Source organism: Ascaphus truei, chromosome 4, assembly GCF_040206685.1.
Source record: "Ascaphus truei isolate aAscTru1 chromosome 4, aAscTru1.hap1, whole genome shotgun sequence".
Lineage (NCBI taxonomy): Eukaryota > Metazoa > Chordata > Amphibia > Anura > Ascaphidae > Ascaphus > Ascaphus truei.
Genome location: NC_134486.1, coordinates 420,337,082 through 420,364,876, shown reverse-complemented (window position 1 = coordinate 420,364,876; position 27,795 = coordinate 420,337,082). Strand labels below are relative to the sequence as shown.

The following is a 27,795-nucleotide window of genomic DNA, read 5'->3' as shown; positions in this document are numbered from 1 at the left end:
CTCCCCCACACCCATATACCCATCTATATCCCTCCTCCACACCCCATATACCCATCCTATATCCCCTCCCCCACACCCCATATACCATCTATATCCCTCCCCCACACCCCTATACCCATCTAAAGATCCCCTCCCCCACACCCCATAACCCCATCTAAATCCCCTCCCCCACACCCATATACCCATCCTATATCCCCTCCCCCACACCCCATATACCCATCCTATATCCCCTCCCCACACCCCATATACCCATCCTATATCCCTCCCCACACCCCATACCCATCCTATATCCCCTCCCCCACACCCCATACCCCCATCTATACCCCTCCCCCACACCACCATATACCCATCCTATATCCCCTCCTCCACACCCCATATACCCATCCTATATCCCTCCCCACACCCCATATACCCTGCCTATATCTCCCCACCCTTACACATCAATTTCCCTCCACATAACCCATCTAATAATCCCCTTCCCCCACACACCCATATACCCATCCTATTCCCCCCTCACACCCATATACCCATCTATATCCCCTCCCCCACACCCCATATACCCATCTATATCCCCTCCCCAATACCCCATATACCCATCTATATCCCTCCCCACACCCCATATACCCATCCTATATCCCCTCTCCACACCCCATATACCCATCCTATATCCCTCCCCCACACCCATATACCCATCCTATATCCCTCCACACCATATACCCATCCTATATTCCACACCCCCCCATATACCCATATAAACCTCCCCACACCATATACCATCTTATATCTCACACCACATATACCATCTTAATCCCTCCCACACCCCAATACCCATCCTATATCCTCCCACACCCATATAACCATCCTATATCCTCCCTCCCCCATACCCCATCCTATATCCCTCCCCCACACCCCATATACCCATCCTATTCCTCCCCACCCCCATACCCATCCTATATCCCTCCCCCACACCCCATATCCCATCCTATATCCCCTCCCCACACCCCATATACCCATCCTATATCCCCTCCCCCACACCCCATATACCCATCCTATATCCCTCCCACACCCCATATACCCATCCTATATCCCCTCCCCCACACCCCATATACCATCCTATATCCCCTCCCCACACCCATATACCCATCCTATAGTCCCTCCCCCACACCCCATATACCCATTCCTATATCCCCTCCCCCACACCCATATACCCATTCCTATATCCCCTCCCCCACACCCCATATACCCATCTATATCCCTCCCCACACCCCATATACCCATCCTATCCCTCCCCCACACCCCATATACCCATTCTATATCCCCTCCCCACACCCCATATACCCATCCTATATCCCTCCCCACACCCATATACCCATCCTATATCCCTCCCCCACACCCCATATACCCATCCTATATCCCTCCCCCACACCCCATATACCATCTATATCCCTCCCCACACCCTCCATCCCTCCATACCCCCATCCTATATCCCTCCACCACACCCCATATACCCATCCTATATCCCCTCCCCCACACCCCATATACCCATCCTATATCCCCTCCCCCACACCCCATATACCCATCCTATATCCCCTCCCCCACACCCCATATACCCATCTTATATCCCCTCCCCCACACCCCATATACCCATCCTATATCCCTCCCCCACACCCCATATACCCATCCTATATTCCCTCCCCCACACCCCATATACCCATCCTATATCCCATCCACCACACCCCATATACCCATCCTATATCCCCTCCCCCTCCCCATATACCCATCTATATCCCCTCCCCCACACCCCATATACCCATCCTATATCCCCTCCCCCACACCCCATATACCCATCCTATATCCCCTCCCCCACACCCCATATACCCATCCTATATCCCCTCCCCCACACCCCATATACCCATCCTATATCCCCTCCCCCACACCCCATATACCCATCCTATATCCCCTCCCCCACACCCCATATACCCATCCTATATCCCCTCCCCCACACCCCATATACCCATCCTATATCCCCTCCCCCACACCCCATATACCCATCCTATATCCCTCACCCACACCCCATATACCCATCCTATATCCCTCCCCCACACCTCATATACCCATCCTATATCCCCTCCCCCACACCCCATATACCGATCCTATATCCCCTCCCCCACGCCCCATATACCCATCCTATATCCCCTCCCATATACCCATCCTATATCCCCTCCCCCACATCCCATATACCCATCCTATATCCCCTCCCCCACACCCCATATACCCATCCTATATCTCCTCCCCCACACCCTATACACCCATCCTATATCCCCATATACCCATCCTATATCCCCTCCCCCACACCCCATACACCCATCCTATATCCCCTCCCCCACACCCCATATACCCATCCTATATCCCCTCCCCCACACCCCATATACCCATCCTATATCCCCTCCCCCACACCCCATATACCCATCCTATATCCCCTCCCCCACACCCCATATACCCATCCTATATCTCCTCCCCCACACCCCATATACCCATCCTATATCCCCTCCCCCACACCCCATATACCCATCCTATACCCCTCCTCCACACCCCATATACCCATCCTATATCCCCTCCCCACACCCCATATACCCATCCTATATCCCCTCCCCCACACCCCATATACCCATCCTATATCCCCTCCCCCACACCCCATATACCCATCCTATATCCCCTCCCCCACACCCCATATACCCATCCTATATCCCCTCCCCCACACCCCATATACCCATCCTATATCCCCTCCCCCACACCCCATACACCCATCCTATATCCCCTCCCCCACACCCCATATACCCATCCTATATCCCTCCCCCACATCCCATATACCCATCCTATATCCCCTCCCCCACACCCCATATACCGATCCTTTATCCCCTCCCCCACGCCCCATATACTCAACCTATATCCCCTCCCCCACACCCCATATACCCATCCTATATCCCCTCCCCCACACCCCATATACCCATCCTATATCTCCTCCCCCACACCCCATACACCCATCCTATATCCCCATACACCCATCCTATATCCCCATATACCAATCTTATATCCCCTCCCCCACACACCATATACCCATCCTATATCCCCTCCCCCACACCCCCTATACCCATCCTATATCCCCTCGCATATACCCCATATACCCATCCTATATCCCCTCCTACACACCCCATATACCCTTCCTATATCCCCTCCCCCACACCCATATACCCATCCTATATCCCCTCCCCCACACCGCATATCCCCTCCCCCACACCCCATACACCCATCCTATATCCCCTCCCCCACACCCCATACACCCATCCTATATCCCCTCCCCCACACCCCATACACCCATCACATATCCCCTCCCCCACACCCCATATACCCATCCTATATCCCCTCCCCCACACCCCATATACCCATCCTATATCTCCTCCCCCACACCCCATATACCCATCCTATATCCCCTCCCCCACACCCCAAATACCCATCCTATATCCCCTCCCCCATATACCCATCCTATATCACCTCCCCCACACCCCATACACCCATCCTATATCCCCTCCCCCACACCCCATATACCCATCCTATATCCCCTCCCCCACACCCCATATTCCCATCCTATATCCCCTCCTCCATATACCCATCCTATATCCCCTCCCCCACACCCCATATACCCATCCTATATCCCCTCCCCCACACCCCATATACCCATCCTATATCCCCTCCCCCACACCCCATATACCCATCCTATATCCCCTCCCCCACACCCCATATACCCATCCTATATCCCCTCCCCCACACCCCATATACCCATCCTATATCCCCTCCCCCACACCCCATATACCCATCCTATACCCCTCCTCCACACCCCATATACCCATCCTATATCCCCTCCCCCACACCCCATATACCCATCCTATATCCCCTCCCCCACACCCCATATACCCATCTTATATCCCCTCCCCCACACCCCATATACCCATCCTATATCCCCTCCCCCACACCCCATATACCCATCTTATATCCCCTCCCCCACACCCCATATACCCATCCTATATCCCCTCCCCCACACCCCATATACCCATCCTATATCCCCTCCCCCACACCCCATATACCCATCCTATATCCCCTCCCCCACACCCCATACACCCATCCTATATCCCCTCCCCCACACCCCATATACCCATCCTATATCCCTCCCCCACACCCCATATACCCATCCTATATCCCCTCCCCCACACCCCATATACCCATTCTATATCCCCTCCCCCACACCCCATACACCCATCCTATATCCCTCCCCCACACCCCATATACCCATCCTATATCCCTCCCCCACACCCCATATACCCATCCTATATCCCCTCCCCCATACCCCCATCCTATATCCCCTCCCCCACACCCCATATACCCATCCTATATCCCCTCCCCCACACCCCATATACCCATCCTATATCCCCTCCCCCACACCCCATATACCCATCCTATATCCCCTCCCCCACACCCCATATACCCATGCTATATCCCCTCCCCCACACCCCATATACCCATCCTATATCCCCTGTCCCACACCCCATATACCCATCTTATATCCCCTCCCCCACACCCCATATACCCATCCTATATCCCTCCCCCACACCCCATATACCCGTCCTATATTCCCTCCCCCACACCCCATATACCCGTCCTATATCCCATCCACCACACCCCATATACCCATCCTATATCCCCTCCCCCACACCCCATATACCCATCCTATATCCCCTCCCCCACACCCCATATACCCATCCTATATCCCCTCCCCCACACCCCATATACCCATCCTATGTCCCCTCCCCCACACCCCATATACCCATCCTATGTCCCCTCCCCCACACCCCATATACCCATCCTATATCCCCTCCCCCACACCCCATATACCCATCCTATATCCCTCCCCCACACCCCATATACCCATCCTATATCCCCTCCCCCACACCCCATATACCCATTCTATATCCCCTCCCCCACACCCCATATACCCATCCTATATCCCATCCCCCACACCCCATATACCCATCCTATATCCCATCCACCACACCCCATATACCCATCCTATATCCCCTCCCCCACACCCCATATACCCATCCTATATCCCCTCCCCCACACCCCATATACCCATCCTATATCCCTCCCCCACACCCCATATACCCATCCTATATCCCCTCCCCCATACCCCCATCCTATATCCCCTCCCCCACACCCCATATACCCATCCTATATCCCCTCCCCCACACCCCATATACCCATCCTATATCCCTCCCCCACACCCCATATACCCATCCTATATCCCTCCCCCACACCCCATATACCCATCCTATATTCCCTCCCCCACACCCCATATACCCATCCTATATCCCCTCCCCCACACCCCATATACCCATCCTATATCCCCTCCCCCACACCCCATATACCCATCCTATATCCCTCCCCCACACCCCATATACCCATCCTATATCCCCTCCCCCATACTCCCATCCTATATCCCCTCCCCCACACCCCATATACCCATCCTATATCCCCTCCCCCACACCCCATATACCCATCCTATATCCCATCCACCACACCCCATACCCCCATCCTATATCCCCTCCCCCACACCCCATATACCCATCCTATATCCCCTCCCCCACACCCCATATACCCATCCTATATCCCATCCACCACACCCCATATACCCATCCTATATCCCCTCCACCACACCCCATATACCCATCCTATATCCCCTCCCCCACACCCCATATACCCATCCTATATCCCTCCCCCACACCCCATATACCCACCCTATATCCACTATATGTATACATGCAAATGAGCACACAATGTGTCACCTTTTGTCTCACGGCCACACTGTGTGGGGTGAAGACCTTCTCATGTCTCATTGGTCTTGAGACAAAAGGTGTGTGCTCATTTGCATGTCATTTCCCAGAATCCCTTGCTGCAGTGGGAGCACTGTATGTGAGGTGATAATGTGGGGGTGCAGGGGTGCAGCCCTGTCTCAGACATGTGAACGTGCTCACACGTGATATTCTTTGTTGGCTATATATATATATATCACATATATACGGTTCCCCTCAGATGTGGGTGCTGGCGCTGTCTGTCTGCTTCGTGTTCACCGTCACCATCGGGATCTTCCCGGCAGTCACCGCGGATACAAAGTCCTCTATCGCTGGCACCAGTAATTGGGGTGAGTACCACTGTGGGATAGGGGGGTATACTGGCAGGATAGGGCGAGAGGGGGGGAACCACTGGGGGATAGGGGGGTATACTGGCAGGATAGGGCGAGAGGGGGGGAACCACTGGGGGATAGGGGCGTATACTGGCAGGATAGGGCGAGAGGGGGGGAACCACTGGGGGATAGGGGGGTATACTGGCAGGATAGGGCGAGAGGGGGGGAACCACTGGGGGATAGGGGGGTATACTGGCAGGATAGGGCGAGAGGGGGGAACCACTGGGGGATAGGGGGGTATACTGGCAGGATAGGGCGAGAGGGGGGGAACCACTGGGGGATAGGGGGGTATACTGGCAGGATAGGGCGAGAGGGGGGGAACCATTATGGGGGTAGGGGGGTATACTGGCAGGATAGGGCGAGGGGGGGAACTACTGGGGGATAGGGGGGTATACTGGCCGGATAGGGCAAGAGGGGGGGAACCATTGGGGGGGTAGGGGGGTATTACTGGCAGGATAGGGCGAGAGGGGGGGAACCATTGGGGGGGTAGGGGGGTATTACTGGCAGGATAGGGCGAGAGAGGGAGGGAACCATTGGTGTGAGGGAGGGAGATGGGTAGAGAGACACTCGGCCCCACTCTATAAGTCGGCAGGCAGCAGCAGCTGTGCAGGAGAGACGTACAGGAGCTGTGATTGGCAGCATACTCAGTACCATTATATGTTGCATCATGTATTCCCCTATGCAGGTACATACTTTATCCCAGTCTCCTGCTTCCTGCTGTTTAACCTGTGTGACTGGGCGGGGCGGAGCCTCACTGCCGTCTGCATGTGGGTGAGTGGTGAGCGCCGCACACACTGTCAGCACCGGCATATCCTGCGCGCACTGTCAGCACCGGCATATCCTGCGCGCACTGTCAGCACCGGCATATCCTGCGCACACTGTCAGCACCGGCATATCCTGCGCACACTGTCAGCACCGGCATATCCTGCGCACACTGTCAGCACCGGCATATCCTGCGCACACTGTCAGCACCGGCATATCCTGCGCACACTGTCACCACCGGCATATCCTGCGCACACTGTCAGCACCGGCATATCCTGCGCACACTGTCAGCACCGGCATATCCTGCGCACACTGTCAGCACCGGCATATCCTGCGCACACTGTCAGCACCGGCATATCCTGCGCACACTGTCAGCACCGGCATATCCTGCGCACACTGTCAGCACCGGCATATCCTGCGCACACTGTCAGCACCGGCATATCCTGCGCACACTGTCAGCACCGGCATATCCTGCGCACACTGTCAGCACCGGCATATCCTGCGCACACTGTCAGCACCGGCATATCCTGCGCACACTGTCAGCACCGGCATATCCTGCGCACACTGTCGGCACCGGCATATCCTGCGCACACTGTCGGCACTGGCATATCCTGCGCACACTGTCGGCACCGGCATATCCTGCGCAAACTGTCAGCACCGGCATATCCTGCGCACACTGTCAGCACCGGCATATCCTGCGCACACTGTCAGCACCGGCATATCATGCGCACACTGTCAGCACCGGCATATCCTGCGCACACTGTCAGCACCGGCATATCCTGCGCACACTGTCAGCACCGACATATCCTGCGCACACTGTCAGCACCGGCATATCCTGCGCACACTGTCAGCACCGGCATATCCTGCGCACACTTTCACCACCGCGTGGACACGGAGTAACAGAGGGAGCGTGGGTAACAGGGAGTAACTGAGCATTGGCCACAGGGAGTAACATAGGGAGCGTGGGTCTGATCCTGGCCACGGGGAGTAACAGAGGGAGCGTGGGTCTGATACTGGCCACGGGGAGTAACAGAGGGAGCGTGGGTCTGATCCTGGCCACAGGGAGTAACAGAGGGAGCGTGGGTAACAGGGAGTAACTGAGCATTGGTCACAGGGAGTAACAGAGGGAGCGTGGGTCTGATCCTGGCCACGGGGAGTAACAGAGGGAGCGTGGGTCTGATACTGGCCACGGGGAGTAACAGAGGGAGCGTGGGTCTGATCCTGGCCACAGGGAGTAACAGAGGGAGCGTGGGTAACAGGGAGTAACTGAGCATTGGTCACAGGGAGTAACATAGGGAGCGTGGGTCTGATCCTGGCCACAGGGAGTAACAGAGGGAGCGTGGCCCTGATCCTGGCCACGGGGAGTAACAGAGGGAGCGTGGGTAACAGGGAGTAACTGAGCATTGGTCACAGGGAGTAACAGAGGGAGCGTGGGTAACAGGGAGTAACTGAGCATTGGTCACAGGGAGTAACAGAGGGAGCGTGGGTAACAGGGAGTAACAGAGGGAGCGTGGGTAACAGGGAGTAACAGAGGGAGCGTGGATAACAGGGAGTAATAGAGGGAGCGTGGGTAACAGGGAGTAACAGAGGGAGCGTGGGTCTGATCCTGGCCATGGGGAGTAACAGAGGGAGCGTGGGTCTGATCCTGGCCACAGGGAGTAACAGAGGGAGCGTGGGTCTGATCCTGGCCACGGGGAGTAACAGAGGGAGCGTGGGTCTGATCCTGGCCACGGGGAGTAACAGAGGGAGCGTGGGTCTGATCCTGGCCACGGGGAGTAACAGAGGGAGCGTGGGTCTGATCCTGGCCACGGGGAGTAACAGAGGGAGCGTGGGTCTGATCCTGGCCACAGGGAGTAACATAGGGAGCGTGGCCCTGATCCTGGCCACAGGGAGTAACAGAGGGAGCGTGGGTCTGATCCTGGCCACAGGGAGTAACAGAGGGAGCGTGGCCCTGATCCTGGCCACAGAGAGTAACAGAGGGAGCGTGGGTCTGTTCCTGGCCACAGGGAGTAACAGAGGGAGTGTGGGTCATACTGGCCACAGGGAGTAACAGAGGGAGCGTGGGTCTGATCCTGGCCACAAGGAGTAACAGAGGGAGCGTGGCCCTGATCCTGGCCACAGGGAGTAACAGAGGGAGCGTGGGTAACAGGGAGTAACTGAGCATTGGTCACAGGGAGTAACAGAGGGAGCGTGGGTCTGATCCTGGCCACAGGGAGTAACAGAGGGAGCGTGGCCCTGATCCTGGCCACGGGGAGTAACAGAGGGAGCGTGGGTAACAGGGAGTAACTGAGCATTGGTCACAGGGAGTAACAGAGGGAGCGTGGGTCTGATCCTGGCCACAGGGAGTAACAGAGGGAGCGTGGGTCTGATCCTGGCCACAGGGAGTAACAGAGGGAGCGTGGGTCTGATCCTGGCCACGGGGAGTAACAGAGGGAGCGTGGCCCTGATCCTGGCCACAGGGAGTAACAGAGGGAGCGTGGGTAACAGGGAGTAACTGAGCATTGGTCACAGGGAGTAACAGAGGGAGCGTGGGTCTGATCCTGGCCACAGGGAGTGTGGCTCTGATCCTGGCCACAGGGAGTAACAGAGGGAGCGTGGGTAACAGGGAATAACTGAGCATTGGTCACAGGGAGTAACAGAGGGAGCGTGGATAACAGGGAGTAACAGAGGGAGCGTGGGTAACAGGGAGTAACAGAGGGAGCGTAGATAACAGGGAGTAACAGAGGGAGCGTGGGTAACAGGGAGTAACAGAGGGAGCGTGGGTAACAGGGAGTAACAGAGGGAGCGTGGGTCTGATCCTGGACACGGGGAGTAACAGAGGGAGCGTGGGTCTGATCCTGGCCACGGGGAGTAACAGAGGGAGCGTGGGTCTGATCCTGGCCACGGGGAGTAACAGAGGGAGCGTGGGTCTGATCCTGGCCACGGGGAGTAACAGAGGGAGCGTGGGTCTGATCCTGGCCACGGGGAGTAACAGAGGGAGCGTGGGTCTGATCCTGGCCATGGGGAGTAACAGAGGGAGCGTGGATCTGATCCTGGCCACGGGGAGTAACAGAGGGAGCGTGGGTCTGATCCTGGCCACGGGGAGTAACAGAGGGAGCGTGGGTCAGATCCTGGCCACGGGGAGTAACAGAAGGAGCGTGGGTCTGATCCTGGCCACAGGGAGTAACAGAGGGAGCGTGGCCCTGATCCTGGCCACAAGGAGTAACAGAGGGAGTGTGGGTCATACTGGCCACAGGGAGTAACAGAGGGAGCTTGGGTAACATGGAGTAACTGAGCATTGGTCACAGGGAGTAACAGAGGGAGCGTGGCCCTGATCCTGGCCACGGGGCGTAACAGAGGGAGCGTGGGTAACAGGGAGTAACTGAGCATTGGTCACAGGGAGTAACAGAGGGAGCGTAGGTCTGATCCTGGCCACAGGGAGTAACAGAGGGAGTGTGGGTCTGATCCTGACCACGGGGAGTAACAGAGGGAGCGTGGGCAACAGGGAGTAACAGAGGGAGCGTGGGTAACAGGGAGTAACAGGGAGCGTGGATAACAGGGAGTAACAGAGGGAGCGTGGGTAACAGGGAGTAACAGAGGGAGCGTGGGTAACAGGGAGTAACAGAGGGAGCGTGGGTCTGATCCTGGCCACGGGGAGTAACAGAGGGAGCGTGGGTCTGATCCTGCCCACAGGGAGTAACAGAGGGAGCGTGGGTCTGATCCTGGCCACAGGGAGTAACAGAGGGAGCGTGGGTCTGATCCTGGCCACGGGGAGAAACAGAGGGAGCGTGGGTCTGATCCTGGCCACGGGGAGTAACTGAGGGAGCGTGGGTCTGATCCTGGCCACGGGGAGTAACAGAGGGAGCGTGGGTCTGATCCTGGCCACAGGGAGTAACAGAGGGAGCGTGGGTCTGATACTGGTCACGGGGAGTAACAGAGGGAGCGTGGGTCACAGGGAGTAACAGTGAGCGTGGGTAACAGTGAGCGTGGGTAACGGAGTAACAGTGAGCGTGGGTAACGGAGTAACAGTGAGCGTGGGTAACGGAGTAACAGTGAGCGTGGGTAACGGAGTAACAGTGAGCGTGGGTGACGGAGTAACAGTGAGCGTGGGTGACAGGGAGTAACAGTGAGCGTGGATGACAGGGAGTAACAGAGGGAGCGTGGATAATAGGGAGTAACAGAGGGAGCGTGGGTAACAGGGAGTAACAGAGGGAGCGTGGGTAACAGGGAGTAACAGAGGGAGCGTGGGTAACCGGGAGTAACAGAGGGAGCGTGGGTAACAAGGAGTAACAGAGGGAGCGTGGATAAGAGGGAGTAACAGGGAGCGTGGGTAACAGGGTGTAACAGGGAGCGTGGGTAACAGGGAGTAACAGAGGGAGCGTGGGTAACAGGGAGTAACAGAGGGAGCGTGGGTAACAGGGAGTAACAGAGGGAGCGTGGGTAACAGGGAGTAACAGAGGGAGCATGGGTAACAGGGAGTAACAGAGGGAGCATGGGTAACGGAGTAACAGAGGAAGCATGGGTAACAGGGAGTAACAGAGGGAGCGTGGGTGACAGGGAGTAACAGAGGGAGCGTGGATAACGGAGTAACAGAGGGAGCGTGGATAACAGGGAGTAACAGAGGGAGCGTGGGTAACAGGGAGTAACAGAGGGAGCGTGGGTAACAGGGAGTAACAGAGGGAGCGTGGGTAACAGGGAGTAACAGAGGGAGCGTGGGTAACAGGGAGTAACAGAGGGAGCGTGGGTAACAGGGAGTAACAGAGGGAGCGTGGGTAACAGGGAGTAACAGAGGGAGCGTGGGTAACAGGGAGTAACAGAGGGAGCGTGGGTAACAGGGAGTAACAGAGGGAGCGTGGGTAACAGGGAGTAACAGAGGGAGCGTGGGTAACAGGGAGTAACAGAGGGAGCGTGGGTAACAGGGAGTAACAGAGGGAGCGTGGGTAACAGGGAGTAACACAGGGAGCGTGGGTAACAGAGAGTAACAGAGGGAGCGTGGGTAACGGAGTAACAGAGGGAGCGTGGGTAACAGGGAGTAACAGAGGGAGCGTGGGTAACAGGGAGTAACATAGGGAGCGTGGGTAACAGGGAGTAACAGAGGGAGCGTGGGTAACAGGGAGTAACAGAGGGAGCGTGGGTAACAGGGAGTTACAGAGGGAGCGTGGGTAACAGGGAGTAACAGAGGGAGCGTGGGTAACAGGGAGTAACAGAGGGAGCGTGGGTAACAGGGAGTAACAGAGGGAGCGTGGGTAACAGGGAGTAACAGAGGGAGCGTGGGTAACAGGGAGTAACAGAGGGAGCGTGGGTAACAGGGAGTAACAGAGGGAGTGTGGGTAATGGAGTAACAGAGGGAGCGTGGGTAACAGGGAGTAACAGAGGGAGCGTGGGTAACAGGGAGTAACAGAGGGAGCGTGGGTAACAGGGAGTAACAGAGGGAGCGTGGGTAACAGGGAGTAACAGAGGGAGCGTGGGTAACAGGGAGTAACAGAGGGAGTGTGGGTAACGGAGTAACAGAGGGAGTGTGGGTAACAGGGAGTAACAGAGGGAGTGTGGGTAACAGGGAGTAACAGAGGGAGCGTGGGTAACAGGGAGTAACAGAGGGAGCGTGGGTAACAGGGAGTAACAGAGGGAGCGTGGGTAACAGGGAGTAACAGAGGGAGCGTGGGTAACAGGGAGTAACAGAGGGAGCGTGGGTAACAGGGAGTAACAGAGGGAGCGTGGGTAACAGGGAGTAACAGAGGGAGCGTGGGTAACAGGGAGTAACAGAGGGAGTGTGGGTAACAGGGAGTAACAGAGGGAGCGTGGGTAACAGGGAGTAACAGAGGGAGCGTGGGTAACAGGGAGTAACAGAGGGAGCGTGGGTAACAGGGAGTAACAGAGGGAGCGTGGGTAACAGGGAGTAACAGAGGGAGCGTGGGTAACAGGGAGTAACAGAGGGAGCGTGGGTAACAGGGAGTAACAGAGGGAGTGTGGGTAACAGGGAGTAACAGAGGGAGTGTGGGTAACAGGGAGTAACAGAGGGAGCGTGGGTAACAGGGAGTAACAGAGGGAGCGTGGGTAACAGGGAGTAACAGAGGGAGCGTGGGTAACAGGGAGTAACAGAGGGAGCGTGGGTAACAGGGAGTAACAGAGGGAGCGTGGGTAACAGGGAGTAACAGAGGGAGCGTGGGTAACAGGGAGTAACAGAGGGAGCGTGGGTAACAGGGAGTAACAGAGGGAGCGTGGGTAACAGGGAGTAACAGAGGGAGCGTGGGTAACAGGGAGTAACAGAGGGAGCGTGGGTAACAGGGAGTAACAGAGGGAGCGTGGATAACAGGGAGTAACAGAGGGAGCGTGGGTAACAGAGAGTAACAGAGGGAGCGTGGGTAACAGGGAGTAACAGAGGGAGCGTGGGTAACAGGGAGTAACAGAGGGAGCGTGGGTAACAGGGAGTAACAGAGGGAGCGTGGGTAACAGGGAGTAACAGAGGGAGCGTGGGTAACAGGGAGTAACAGAGGGAGTGTGGGTAACAGGGAGTAACAGAGGGAGTGTGGGTAACAGGGAGTAACAGAACGGACCATATCCAATTACTTGTAAACAAACAGAAATAACCTGGGAAGACGGCGTGACCGTCACGTGCAGCTAAATACAGACAGGAACCACATACAGGCATCTTATACAGAGGTTACTCTGTACACCAGGCCTGCACTCGCTGTACGGCCCGCGGCGGCTTTCTGCTCTCCCCCGCAAGCCCACTGTCACCCTCCCCCCCCGCGAGCCCACTGTCACCCTCCCCCGCCCCCCCCGCGAGCCCACTGTCACCCTCCCCCGCCCCCCCGCGAGCCCACTGTCACCCTCCCCCGCCCCCCCCGCGAGCCCACTGTCACCCTCCCCCCGCCCCTCCCCCCCCGCGAGCCCACTGTCACCCTCCCCCCCGCGAGCCCACTGTCACCCTCCCCTGCCCCCCCGCAAGCCCAATGTCACCCTCCCACGCCCCCCTCCCCCGCAAGCCCACTGTCACCCTCCCCCCCCGCGAGCCCACTGTCACCCTCCCCCGCCCCCCCGCGAGCCCACTGTCACCCTCCCCCGCCCCTCCCCCCCCGCGAGCCCACTGTCACCCTCCCCCGCCCCCCCCCCGCGAGCCCACTATCACCCTCCCCCCCGCGAGCCCACTGTCACCCTCCCCCCCCCCGCAAGCCCACTGTCACCCTCCCCCCCCCCCCCCCGCGAGCCCACTGTCACCCTCCCCCCCCCCCGCGAGCCCACTGTCACCCTCCCCCCCCCCCCCCGCGAGCCCACTGTCACCCTCCCCCGCCCCCCGCGAGCCCACTGTTACAGGTCTCTGTTATCTACAGAAACTCATACTCCCCCTCCCCGGAGTGTGAGCCGTGTTACAGGTCTGTGTGTTGTATACAGACACTCATACTCCCCCTCCCCAGAGTGTGAGCCGTGTTACAGGTCTGTGTGTTATATACAGACACTCATACTTCCCCTCCCCGGAGTGTGAGCCGTGTTACAGGTCTGTGTGTTGTATACAGACACTCATACTCCCCCTCCCCCGAGTGTGAGCTGTGTTACAGGTCTGTGTGTTGTATACAGACACTCATACTCCCCCTCCCCAGAGTGTGAGCTGTGTTACAGGTCTGTGTTATATACAGACACTCATACTCCCCCTCCCCAGAGTGTGAGCCGTGTTACAGGTCTGTGTGTTATATACAGACACTCATACTTCCCCTCCCCGGAGTGTGAGCCGTGTTACAGGTCTGTGTGTTGTATACAGACACTCATACTCCCCCTCCCCCGAGTGTGAGCTGTGTTACAGGTCTGTGTGTTGTATACAGACACTCATACTCCCCCTCCCCAGAGTGTGAGCTGTGTTACAGGTCTGTGTTATATACAGACACTCATACTCCCCCTCCCCGGAGTGTGAGCTGTGTTACAGGTCTGTGTGTTATATACAGACACTCATACTCCCCCTCCCCGGAGTGTGAGCTGTGTTACAGGTCTGTGTGTTATATACAGACACTCATACTCCCCCCCCCGGAGTGTGAGCCGTGTTACAGGTCTGTGTTATCTACAGACACTCATACTCCCCCTCCCCAGAGTGTGAGTGTGTTACAGGACTGTGTGTTATCTACAGACACTCATACTTCCCCTCCCCGGAGTGTGTTACAGGTCTGTGTGTTATATACAGACACTCATACTCCCCCCCCCGGAGTGTGAGCCGTGTTACAGGTCTGTGTGTTATCTACAGACACTCATACTCCCCCTCCCCGGAGTGTGAGCTGTGTTACAGGTCTGTGTGTTATATACAGACACTCATACTCCCCCTCTCCGGAGTGTGAGTGTGTTACAGGTCTGTGTGTTATATACAGACACTCATACTCCCCCTCCCCAGAGTGTCCGTGTTACAGGTCTGTGTGTTATCTACAGACACTCATACTCCCCCTCCCCGGAGTGTGTTACAGGACTGTGTGTTATATACAGACACTCATACTCCCCCTCCCCGGAGTGTGAGCCGTGTTACAGGTCTGTGTGTTATATACAGACACTCATACTCCCCCTCCCCGGAGTGTGAGTCGTGTTACAGGTCTGTGTGTTATATACAGACACTCATAAACCCCTCCCCTGTGTGTGTGTGTTACAGGACTGTGTTACAGACACTCATACTCCCCCTCCCCGGAGTGTGTTACAGGTCTGTGTGTTATATACAGACACTCATACTCCCCTCCCCTGAGTGTGAGTGTGTTACAGGTCTGTGTGTTATATACAGACACTCATACTTCCCCTCCCCGGAGTGTGTTACAGGTCTGTGTGTTATATACAGACACTCATACTCCCCCTCCCCAGAGTGTGAGCCGTGTTACAGGTCTGTGTGTTATATACAGACACTCATACTCCCCCTCCCCGGAGTGTGAGCCGTGTTACAGGTCTGTGTGTTATATACAGACACTCATACTCCCCCTCCCCGGAGTGTGAGCCGTGTTACAGGTCTGTGTGTTATATACAGACACTCATACTCCCCCTCCCCGGAGTGTGAGCCGTGTTACAGGTCTGTGTGTTATATACAGACACTCATGGGGAGTGCTGCCCTCTGCTGGATAATAATTTAAATGCAGCTGTGCTGGGGGGTGCTGCCCTCTGCTGCCATCTGCTGGATAATGATTTAAATGCAGCTGTGCTGGGGAGTGCTGCCCTCTGCTGGATAATAATTTAAATGCAGCTGTGCTGGGGAGTGCTGCCCTCTGCTGGATAATGACTTAAATGCAGCTGTGCTGGGGAGTGCTGCCCTTTGCTGTATAATGACTTAAATGCAGCTGTGCTGGGGAGTGCTGCCCTCTGCTGGATAATAATTTAAATGCAGCTGTGCTGGGGAGTGCTGCCCTCTGCTGGATTATGATTTAAATGCAGCTGTGCTGGGTAGTGCTGCCATCTGCTGTATAATGACTTAAATGCAGCTGTGCTGGGGAGTGCTGCCCTCTGCTGGATAATAATTTAAATGCAGCTGTGCTGGGGAGTGCTGCCCTCTGCTGCCATCTGCTGGATAATGATTTAAATGCAGCTGTGCTGGGGAGTGCTGCCCTCTGCTGGATAATAATTTAAATGCAGCTGTGCTGGGGAGTGCTGCCCTCTGCTGGATAATAATTTAAATGCAGCTGTGCTGGGGAGTGCTGCCCTCTGCTGTATAATGACTTAAATGCAGCTGTGCTGGGGAGTGCTGCCCTCTGCTGGATAATAATTTAAATGCAGCTGTGCTGGGGAGTGCTGCCCTCTGCTGCCATCTGCTGGATAATGATTTAAATGCAGCTGTGCTGGGGAGTGCTACCCTCTGCTGGATAATGACTTAAATGCAGCTGTGCTGGTGAGTGCTGCCCTCTGCTGGATAATAATTTAAATGCAGCTGTGCTGGGGAGTGCTGCCCTCTGCTGCCATCTGCTGGATAATGATTTAAATGCAGCTGTGCTGGGGAGTGCTGCCCTCTGCTGGATAATAATTTAAATGCAGCTGTGCTGGGGAGTGCTGCCCTCTGCTGGATAATGACTTAAATGCAGCTGTGCTGGGGAGTGCTGCCCTCTGCTGTATAATGACTTAAATGCAGCTGTGCTGGGGAGTGCTGCCCTCTGCTGGATAATAATTTAAATGCAGCTGTGCTGGGGAGTGCTGCCCTCTGCTGTATAATGATTTAAATGCAGCTGTGCTGGGGAGTGCTGCCCTCTGCTGTATAATGACTTAAATGCAGCTGTGCTGGGGAGTGCTGCCCTCTGCTGCCATCTGCTGGATAATGATTTAAATGCAGCATTGCTGGGGAGTGCTGCCGTCTGCTGCCATCTGCTGGATAATGATTTAAATGCAGCATTGCTGGGGAGTGCTGCCGTCTGCTGGATAATAATTTAAATGCAGCTGTGCTGGGGAGTGCTGCCCTCTGCTGGATAATAATTTAAATGCAGCTGTGCTGGGGAGTGCTGCCCTCTGCTGTATAATGACTTAAATGCAGCTGTGCTGGGGAGTGCTGCCCTCTGCTGCCATCTGCTGGATAATGATTTAAATGCAGCTGTGCTGGGGAGTGCTGCCCTCTGCTGTATAATGACTTAAATGCAGCTGTGCTGGGGAGTGCTACCCTCTGCTGGATAATGACTTAAATGCAGCTGTGCTGGTGAGTGCTGCCCTCTGCTGGATAATAATTTAAATGCAGCTGTGCTGGGGAGTGCTGCCCTCTGCTGGATAATAATTTAAATGCAGCTGTGCTGGGGAGTGCTGCCCTCTGCTGCCATCTGCTGGATAATGATTTAAATGCAGCTGTGCTGGGGAGTGCTGCCCTCTGCTGGATAATAATTTAAATGCAGCTGTGCTGGGGAGTGCTGCCCTCTGCTGGATAATAATTTAAATGCAGCTGTGCTGGGGAGTGCTGCCCTCTGCTGGATAATGACTTAAATGCAGCTGTGCTGGGTAGTGCTGCCCTTTGCTGTATAATGACTTAAATGCAGCTGTGCTGGGGAGTGCTGCCCTCTGCTGGATAATAATTTAAATGCAGCTGTGCTGGGGAGTGCTGCCCTCTGCTGCCATCTGCTGGATAATGATTTAAATGCAGCTGTGCTGGGGAGTGCTGCCCTCTGCTGGATAATAATTTAAATGCAGCTGTGCGGTGGAGTGCTGCCCTCTGCTGGATAATAATTTAAATGCAGCTGTGCTGGGGAGTGCTGCCCTCTGCTGGATAATGATTTAAATGCAGCTGTGCTGGGGAGTGCTGCCTCTGCTGGATAATGATTTATATGCAGCTGTGCTGGGGAGTGCTGCCCTCTGCTGGATTATGATTTAAATGCAGCTGTGCTGGGGAGTGCTGCCCTCTGCTGTATAATGATTTAAATGCAGCTGTGCTGGGGAGTGCTGCCCTCTGCTGGATAATGATTTAAATGCAGCTGTGCTGGGAAGTGCTGCCCTCTGCTGGATAATAATTTAAATGCAGCTGTGCTGGGGAGTGCTGCCCTCTGCTGGATAATGATTTAAATGCAGCTGTGCTGGGAAGTGCTGCCCTCTGCTGGATAATAATTTAAATGCAGCTGTGCTGGGAAGTGCTGCCCTCTGCTGGATAATGATTTAAATGCAGCTGTGCTGTGGAGTGCTGCCCTCTGCTGGATTATGATTTAAATGCAGCTGTGCTGGGGAGTGCTGCCCTCTGCTGCCATCTGCTGGAAAATAATTTAAATGCAGCTGTGCTGGGAAGTGCTGCCCTCTGCTGGATAATAATTTAAATGCAGCTGTGCTGGGGAGTGCTGCCCTCTGCTGGATAATAATTTAAATGCAGCTGTGCTGGGGAGTGCTGCCCTCTGCTGGATAATAATTTAAATGCAGCTGTGCTGGTGAGTGCTGCCCTCTGCTGTATAATGACTTAAATGCAGCTGTGCTGGGGAGTGCTGCCCTCTGCTGGATAATAATTTAAATGCAGCTGTGCTGGGGAGTGCTGCCCTCTGCTGGATAATAATTTAAATGCAGCTGTGCTGGGGAGTGCTGCCCTCTGCTGGATAATGATTTAAATGCAGCTGTGCTGGGAAGTGCTGCCCTCTGCTGGATAATGATTTAAATGCAGCTGTGCTGTGGAGTGCTGCCCTCTGCTGGATTATGATTTAAATGCAGCTGTGCTGGGGAGTGCTGCCCTCTGCTGCCCTCTGCTGGATAATAATTTAAATGCAGCTGTGCTGGTGAGTGCTGCCCTCTGCTGGATAATAATTTAAATGCAGCTGTGCTGGGGAGTGCTGCCCTCTGCTGGATAATAATTTAAATGCAGCTGTGCTGGGGAGTGCTGCCCTCTGCTGGATAATGATTTAAATGCAGCTGTGCTGGGGAGTGCTGCCCTCTGCTGGATAATGATTTAAATGCAGCTGTGCTGGGGAGTGCTGCCCTCTGCTGGATAATAATTTAAATGCAGCTGTGCTGGGGAGTGCTGCCCTCTGCTGGATAATGATTTAAATGCAGCTGTGCTGGGGAGTGCTGCCCTCTGCTGGATAATGATTTAAATGCAGCTGTGCTGGGGAGTGCTGCCCTCTGCTGGATAATGATTTAAATGCAGCTGTGCTGGGGAGTGCTGCCCTCTGCTGGATAATAATTTAAATGCAGCTGTGCTGGGGAGTGCTGCCCTCTGCTGGATAATGATTTAAATGCAGCTGTGCTGGGGAGTGCTGCCCTCTGCTGGATAATAATTTAAATGCAGCTGTGCTGGGAGTGCTGCCCTCTGGTGGATAATGATTTAAATGCAGCTGTGCTGACCCTTGTACCTCTCTCCCTCACAGCCCGGTAAGGACAGTAAGCTGCTCCCGGTGATGGTAGCGGCTCGGGTGGTCTTCGTGCCCCTCTTCATGCTGTGTAACGTTCACCCCCGGCGGAATCTCCCCCCGTACCTCGCCCATGACGCCTGGTTTATTTGCATCATGTTGGTCTTTGGCGTGTCCAATGGGTACCTCGCCAGCCTCTGCATGTGCTTTGGCCCCAAGTGAGTACACACCCGGCTCCCCGTAACCTTCCTGAACCCCCTCGTGTGCAGCCGCGTCCCGCTCCTACTCTGCATTACTGCAGCAAACTGCCACCATTTAAATGTGTGTCTGTCTCTTTCCTGTGACCGTAGTCTCTCTGTGTCTGTCTCTTTCCTGTGACCGTAGTCTCTCTGTGTCTATCTCTTTCCTGTGACCGCAGTCTCTCTCTGTCCCTTTCCTGTGACTGTAGTCTCTCTGTGTCTGTCTCTTTCCTGTGACCGCAGTCTCTCTGTGTCTGTCTCTTTCCTGTGACCGCAGTCTCTCTCTGTCCCTTTCCTGTGACTGCAGTCTTTATGTCTGTCTCTTTCCTGTGACCGCAGTCTCTCTGTGTCTGTCCCTCCCTGTGACCGCAGTCTCTCTGTGTCTGTCCCTCCCTGTGACCGCAGTCTCTCTGTGTCTGTCCCTCCCTGTGACCGCAGTCTCTCTGTGTCTGTCCCTCTCTGTGACCGCAGTCTCTCTGTGTCTGTCCCTCTCTGTGACCGCAGTCTCTCTGTGTCTGTCCCTCCCTGTGACCGCAGTCTCTCTGTGTCTGTCCCTCCCTGTGACCGCAGTCTCTCTGTGTCTGTCCCTCCCTGTGACCGCAGTCTCTCTGTGTCTGTCCCTCCCTGTGACCGCAGTCTCTCTGTGTCTGTCCCTCTCTGTGACGGCAGTCTCTGTGTGTCTGTCCCTCCCTGTGACCGCAGTCTCTCTGTGTCTGTCCCTCTCTGTGACCGCAGTCTCTCTGTGTCTGTCCCTCTCTGTGACCGAAGTCTCTCTGTGTCTGTCCCTCCCTGTGACCGCAGTCTCTCTGTGTCTGTTCCCCTCCCTGTGACCGCAGTTTCTCTGTGTCTGTCTCTTTCCTGTGACCACAGTCTCTCTGTGTCTGCCCCTCCCTGTGACCGCAGTCTCTCTGTGTCTGTCTCTTTCCTGTGACCACAGTCTCTCTGTGTCTGTTCCCTTCCCTGTGACCACAGTCTCTTTGTGTCTGTCTCTTTCCTGTGACCAGTCTCTCTGTGTCTGTTCCCTTCCCTGTGACCACAGTCTCTTTGTGTCTGTCTCTTTCCTGTGACCAGTCTCTCTGTGTCTGTCCCTCCCTGTGACCACAGTCTCTCTGTGACCGCCCACGCCCCACGTGTCGTCCCATTAACAGAATGGGCTTACTGTATATTATTTATTAGAATTACCAGCAACACCTCTCTCACGGGAGATCGGGTCTTTTAACACATTTATATTTTTGGGACAAAACAAGGCCGTGCGATAAAATGGGGGTTACAGTATTTGGATAAAACCTCGGAAACACAACAACACAAAACACAGAAATATACACACTTACTGGGGCCTGGGGTGTGAGATCGGGCCGTCCCGGGGTGCAGGGCGTCCCTAATCGGGACCTTGTCCCGGACGTCCTGGACCGACATTCAGCAGAAACTCCTGCCCGGGACCTCGGCCCGATACTCCTGGAACTGTTTTCGGCAGAAACTCCTGACCGCGACCGCTACTTCAATTGGTAGAACTTGGCCGCCAAAGTCGGGACTTAGGCGGCGGTTATAGTGCCGGCGGCAAGCGACGTCGCGAAAATCTGAAGCCGGCAAAATTTGATTTTTCAAATTGGCGAAATCCCGCGACCCGGCCGTCCGGCGAAACATAACTTTCGCCGGTGGCGACGGGTGACGTCACCCGCCGTGTCGCCGTCGCCAGCGACAGCGCTATAAGCTCGGGCTTAGTCTCTGCGAGGCGGCTTTTCTGGCTTCAAAATGAAGCAGAGGAACCGGCTATTTCAGAGCAACTTGGAAAAGCCGCCCGCGCTTCACCGGACCGAGTAACCGGATGGTCTGATTCTCTGACCGGGGCTTCTCCGTACACACCCTCCGCTGAGCTATCCTCAGCATGGAGGAAGGAGGAGCGACCAATCAGAGCGTGGGAATTTCTCCCCGCCAGCCAATAGAAACGGGCTCGTCTCTGGGCTGACGTCAGAGGAGGTGGCGTGCCACGCCGGGTGAGCGGGAAATATGATTTAGCCAATGGGAGAAGTGCCAACGAGCTTTATCTCCCCCGCCTAACTCATTGCCACCCACTGGGCAGGCTCCGCCAAGTCCGGCAGATACAGAAGGTGTCCCCACAGGGCGCCCTTTGTTCTCCGGACATGGCTATTCGCCCGTCCTCGCCCACCAAACGGTCTTCTCACCTGTGGACATCCCGTCTCCTCTTTGAACTCCGGACTCTATACAGACATGCCGGCGTCTACGCTGTGCCCTGGCTGACTGTATAGAGCCTTATAGCAAACATTATAACATACACTTTACTAAAGTGTATACGCTGGGAACCTTATAAGGGAAATGGATTTGGGATATTTGGGCTCGAAATCCAGGAGTCCGGGGGGCACTGGGTTGCCCCGGGTGTAATTCACCCCGCGTACCGGCAAATCACGCCTGCTCGCCGGGGACATTAAGGGAGTACCGGTAACTTCGGCCCCCGAAATCCTGCAAACAAAATAATTGTATTTCTACCCAAATATCCCCCCTAAATATCCCCCCTAAATATCCCCCCTAAATATCCCCCCTAAATATCCCCCCTAAATATCCCCCCTAAATATCCCCCCTAAATATCCCCGTAAAAATGACACACACATTTCTCAGTTCAGGGCTCAGGGAACAGAAACAAGCCGTCACTTTATTTCCAGCGGGTATTATCCCCGGTCCCCGGCTTATGGAGGTACCAGGGACCCCACGGGTTCAGGGGTAACCTTTTTTAGCCTGGTTACCCGCCCCCCCCCCCCCCCCCGTCACACCAACATTTAGTAACTGTCCCAGAATGCTTCATTCCCCCAAATAACCAGTCACTGTCTCTCCCCAATTCCATGCTCATCACTTACCTTGTGCTCTCTCCCCTCTCTCCTCTCTCTCTCCTCTCTCTCCCACAATACCTCTCTCTTCTCTCTCTCCCACCATACCTCTCTCTTCTCTCTCTCCCTCTCCTCTATCTCTCCTCTCTCTTCCACCATACCTCTCTCTTCTCTCTCTCCCACCCCTCTCCTCTATCTCTCCTCTCTCTCCCACCGTACCGTTCTCTTCTCTCTCCCCACCATACCTCTCTCTTCTCTCTCCCACCATACCTCTCTCTTCTCTCTCTCCCACCATACCTCTCTCTTCTCTCTCTCCCCCCTCTCCTCTATCTCTCCTCTCTCCCCCCTCTCCTCTATCTCTTCTCTCTCTCCCACCATACCTCTCTCTTCTCTCTCTCCCACCATACCTCTCTTCTCTCTCTCCCACCATACCTCTCTTCTTCCCTCTCCTCTTTCTTCTCTCTTTCCCACCTTCCCTCCCTCCCTATCTGTTCTTCCCCACTCTCCTTCCCTTTTATCTCCCTCCCCCTCGCCCCTTTCTCCATCTCCCCCTCTACCCCGTACCCACCTACTCTCACCTTTCTTCACTTCATCTCCCTTTCCCCCCTTCCCTTTCTCTCCCCCCTTCCCTTTCTCCCCCCCTTCCCTTTCTCCCCCCCTTCCCTTTCTCCCCCCCCTTCCCTTTCTCCCCCCCTTCCCTTTCTCCCCCCCTTCCCTTTCTCCCCCCCTTCCCTTTCTCCCCCCCCTTCCCTTTCTCCCCCCTTCCCTTTCTCCCCCTCCCTTCCCTTTCTCCCCCCCCTTCCCTTTCTCCCCCCCCTTCCCTTTCTCCCCCCCTTCCCTTTCTTCCCCCCTTCCCTTTCTCCCCCCCCTTCCCTTTCTCCCCCCCTTCCCTTTCTCCCCCCCTTCCCTTTCTCCCCCCCTTCCCTTTCTCCCCCCCTTCCCTTTCTCCCCCCCTTCCCTTTCTCCCCCCCCCTTCCCTTTCTCCCCCCCCTTCCCTTTCTCCCCCCCCTTCCCTTTCTTCCCCCCTTCCCTTTCTCCCCCCCCTTCCCTTTCTCCCCCCCTTCCCTTTCTCCCCCCCTTCCCTTTCTCCCCCCCTTCCCTTTCTCCCCCCCTTCCCTTTCTCCCCCCCTTCCCTTTCTCCCCCCCCCTTCCCTTTCTCCCACCCCCTTCCCTTTCTCCCCCCTTCCCTTTCTCCCCCCCCTTCCCTTTCTCTCCCCCCCTCCCTTTCTCCCCCCCCTTCCCTTTCTCCCTCCTTTGTCCTTTCCCTTTCTTGCCCCCGTCCCCTTCCCTTTCTCCCCCCCTCCCGTTCTCTCCCCCCCCCCTCCCGTTCTCTCCCCCCCCTTCCCTTTCTCCCCCCCCTTCCCGTTCTCTCCCCCCCCTTCCCGTTCTCTCCCCCTGTCTCTCTGTCCTTTGCAGGAAAGTGGCCGCACATGAGGCGGAGACGGCGGGAGCCATCATGGCGTTCTTCCTGTCGCTGGGCCTCGCCCTGGGGGCCGGCTTCTCCTTCCCCCTGCGGATCCTGGTCTGACCGAGATCCAACTCAACCCCCTCCCGCCTAAACCAAGCGCCCCCTGAACGTGGCCGGACTCCCTCGCCCGGAGACGGGACACTGCGCGGGCGTCCCTCGCCCGGAGACGGGAGACTGCGCGGGCGTCCCTCGCCCGGAGACGCGATACTGCGCGGGCGTCCCTCGCCCGGAGACGGGAGACTGCGCGGGCGTCCCTCGCCCGGAGACGCGATACTGCGCGGGCGTCCCTCGCCCGTAGACGCGACACTGCGCGGGCGTCCCTCGCCCGGAGACGGGACACTGCGCGGGCGTCCCTCGCCCAGAGACGGGACACTGCGCGGGCGTCCCTCGCCCAGAGACGGGACACTGCGCGGGCGTCCCTCGCCCAGAGACGGGACACTGCGCGGGCGTCCCTCGCCCGGAGACGGGACACTGCGCGGGCGTCCCTCGCCCAGAGACGGGACACTGCGCGGGCGTCCCTCGCCCGGAGACGCGACACTGCGCGGGCGTCCCTCGCCCGGAGACGCGATACTGCGCGGGCGTCCCTCGCCCGGAGACGGGACACTGCGCGGGCGTCCCTCGCCCAGAGACGGGACACTGCGCGGGCGTCCCTCGCCCAGAGACGGGACACTGCGCGGGCGTCCCTCGCCCAGAGACGGGACACTGCGCGGGCGTCCCTCGCCCGGAGACGGGACACTGCGCGGGCGTCCCTCGCCCGGAGACGGGACACTGCGCGGGCGTCCCTCGCCCGGAGACGGGACACTGCGCGGGCGTCCCTCGCCCAGAGACGGGACACTGCGCGGGCGTCCCTCGCCCAGAGACGGGACACTGCGCGGGCGTCCCTCGCCCGGAGACGGGACACTGCGCGGGCGTCCCTCGCCCGGAGACGGGACACTGCGCGGGCGTCCCTCGCCCGGAGACGGGACACTGCGCGGGCGTCCCTCGCCCGGAGACGGGACACTGCGGACCGTATTTCCCCCGCAGTGCTAAGCCATTGGAAGCCTAACAGCGCTGTAAGGTCTTAGCACTAGTTAGGAGACATGGCCCTTCATGTTTTACCCTAAAGCCATCAGTCTCCCATAACTTGCCCCTCTCCACTCCCATAACTTGCCCCTCTCCATTCCCATGTTCTCCCCTACAGGGCCGTGTCCTGTCTGTATCCTGTCCCTGCTCTAAGCATGCCTTCTACCTACCCCGTACTACCCCATGCTACCTCGTACTACCCGGTACTACCCCATAATACCCCATGCTACCCCATAATACCCCGAACTACCCCATGCTATCCCGTACTACCCCATAATACCCCGTACTACCCCATGCTACCTCGTACTACCTCGTACTACCCCGTACTACCCCGTACTACCCCATAATACCCCATGCTACAGGCTGTCTTAAAGACCGTCCCTGGGTGTCATAACACAGACGGCCGCCAGGGGGCGCACAATCTTCTCTGCTTCCTGATTCTCTTCCATGTTAACGGGGCCCCAGCAATCCCTGGTGCAGAATGCAGAGGCACTCGGAAGTTGGGTTACCTGCATCAGGCTATGCCAACCTGAGGTTTTAAACAACCCCCAGCCCTTTGTTAACCTGTTCTGTACCATTGCTGTGCAGCAGCCCGCTGCTCTGGCAGCGCCGGGGTTAATTCTCCTCCCAGCCGCACCCGGTGTAATATCGATTTTCTAAATACCATTTGCAGTTTACAAGTCTTCCTGAAAAGCCACTGTTCTGTGTGTGTGTGTGTGTGTGTGTGTGTGTGTGTGTGTGTGTCTGTGTGTCTGTCTGTGTGTGTGTCTGTGTGTGTGTCTCTGTGTCTGTGTCTCTGTGTCTGTGTGTGTGTCTCTGTGTGTCTCTGTGTCTGTGTGTGTGTCTCTGTGTCTGTGTGTGTGTCTCTGTGTCTGTGTGTGTGTCTCTGTGTCTGTGTGTGTGTCTCTGTGTGTGTGTGTGTATATATGTGTATATATATAATCTATATCTATATAATTTAAAACGTTGTATGTTGGCTGTTCTTAAGGGCAATCTGATTGGTCCGTCGGTCTGTCACTCAGCCTCTGGCCAATCAGATTGCTCCGTGGCCCGCCCCCGCCCCCGCACGCCTGTCATTGGCTTGCTTGCTTCTGTGGCCTCGCCCGCTCTCTTCGCCCCGTGTCCTCTGTGTCCCTCTCCCCCCCCTGGGTAGCGCACCCCCATGGCCCTCGGGTGTCACCCCCCACTGCCCCCTGTGTCGGTCCCCCCTGGACTCTGCCCCCCTTTCCCCGGTGCCCCCTTGTCACATGCGCGTTGCACGTCTGCTCCGTCGTCCTGCGGCCTGGCGGTGCGCGCACGCTTCGTCTGCTCCCGCTCATCGGGAGCCTCAGCGTCCTCCCGACGCCGGCCAGCTCCGGTTCGCCGTGCGCTCGGCGGCCTGCGCTGCATGCTCCGCCCCCCACGCCCGGGACCGACCGGTCAGAGCGCCCAGACAGAAGAGAGGCGCCTTCTGGACCGATGGGAGCGCGGAGACTGGACGGCGGTGGCTGGTGTCCGCCGGTGGGGGGAGGTGGGCGGGTCCTCACTGCAGTTGTTGTTAGTGCCCGAGGATATTTGTGTGTGTGTGTGTGTGTGTGTGTGTGTGTGTGTGTGTGTGTGTGTGTGTGTGTGTGTGTTTGTGTGTGTGTGTGTGTGTGTGTGTGTGTGTGTGTGTGTGTGTGTGTAATACTTCACTAACCGTTTTCATTTCTCAGTAAGTTGCAGTACACAAGTTTACATTTTTGCCGTTTCCTGTACTCGTCTGTCTCACCGGATTTTACTTTTTTCTTTATTGCATACGTTGTTTAACAGTAAAATAAGACCCATATAATGGGCATAAAAAGGATTTTACACGGCAGTGTAATTGGATACAAACACCCTCAAAAATAAATATATTTTCATTCATTTGCTTCCAGTGTAAAAATGAATTTGTTTCCATTTTCTAAACGTCTGTAATTCTAACCCCACCTGGAAATTATTTCTCCGACACTTATCTCGTTAAGTAATAATGCTGCAATCGTTACTCAAATACATAATCTCCATCAGCCGTTCGCTGCGTATATAAGGCTACGTGTCTGTGGTGAAGCGCAGGAGATCGCGACCGGGGGGGGGGGGGGGGGGGGGGGGGGGGGGGCATGATGTCACGCGGCTGGTTCGCCCTCATTGGCTGAATCTCCGCCGTGATGTGGCCAACGCGCCACAAGATAAACATCTTGTCTTTTGGCAAAGGCGATCACGCTTTGTGCGCACGCACAACCGCCGACTGGGCTGTACATTGTCTACGGGACGCGACCACCAGCGACTCAGCCAAAGAGCTTCCACTCATGTCTCAAGAGATTACATAAAGATTGTAAAAGATTCCCTGAAATGTTAGTTTTTTATGGAGGCTGTTAACCCTTTATCTGCTCTTCTGACATCCAGCGGATAT

At 56.2% G+C, this 27,795-nt stretch overlaps 1 protein-coding gene across 3 annotated transcripts in view; it reads left to right on the top strand.

Annotated features, from left to right (window-relative positions):
- Nucleotides 1-27,272, top strand: part of SLC29A1 (solute carrier family 29 member 1 (Augustine blood group)) — a 187,861-nt gene extending 160,589 nt beyond the window's left edge. For all 3 annotated transcript variants that reach the window (XM_075598826.1, XM_075598827.1, XM_075598829.1), the window contains exons 10-13: nucleotides 6,145-6,253; nucleotides 6,981-7,066; nucleotides 19,798-19,997; nucleotides 24,275-27,272. In XM_075598826.1, coding sequence (XP_075454941.1) covers nucleotides 6,145-6,253; nucleotides 6,981-7,066; nucleotides 19,798-19,997; nucleotides 24,275-24,386 — 507 coding nt within the window. In that variant the 3' untranslated portion in view covers nucleotides 24,387-27,272. The remainder of the gene's footprint in view (nucleotides 1-6,144; nucleotides 6,254-6,980; nucleotides 7,067-19,797; nucleotides 19,998-24,274) is intronic.
- Nucleotides 27,273-27,795: the final 523 nt, after the last annotated feature.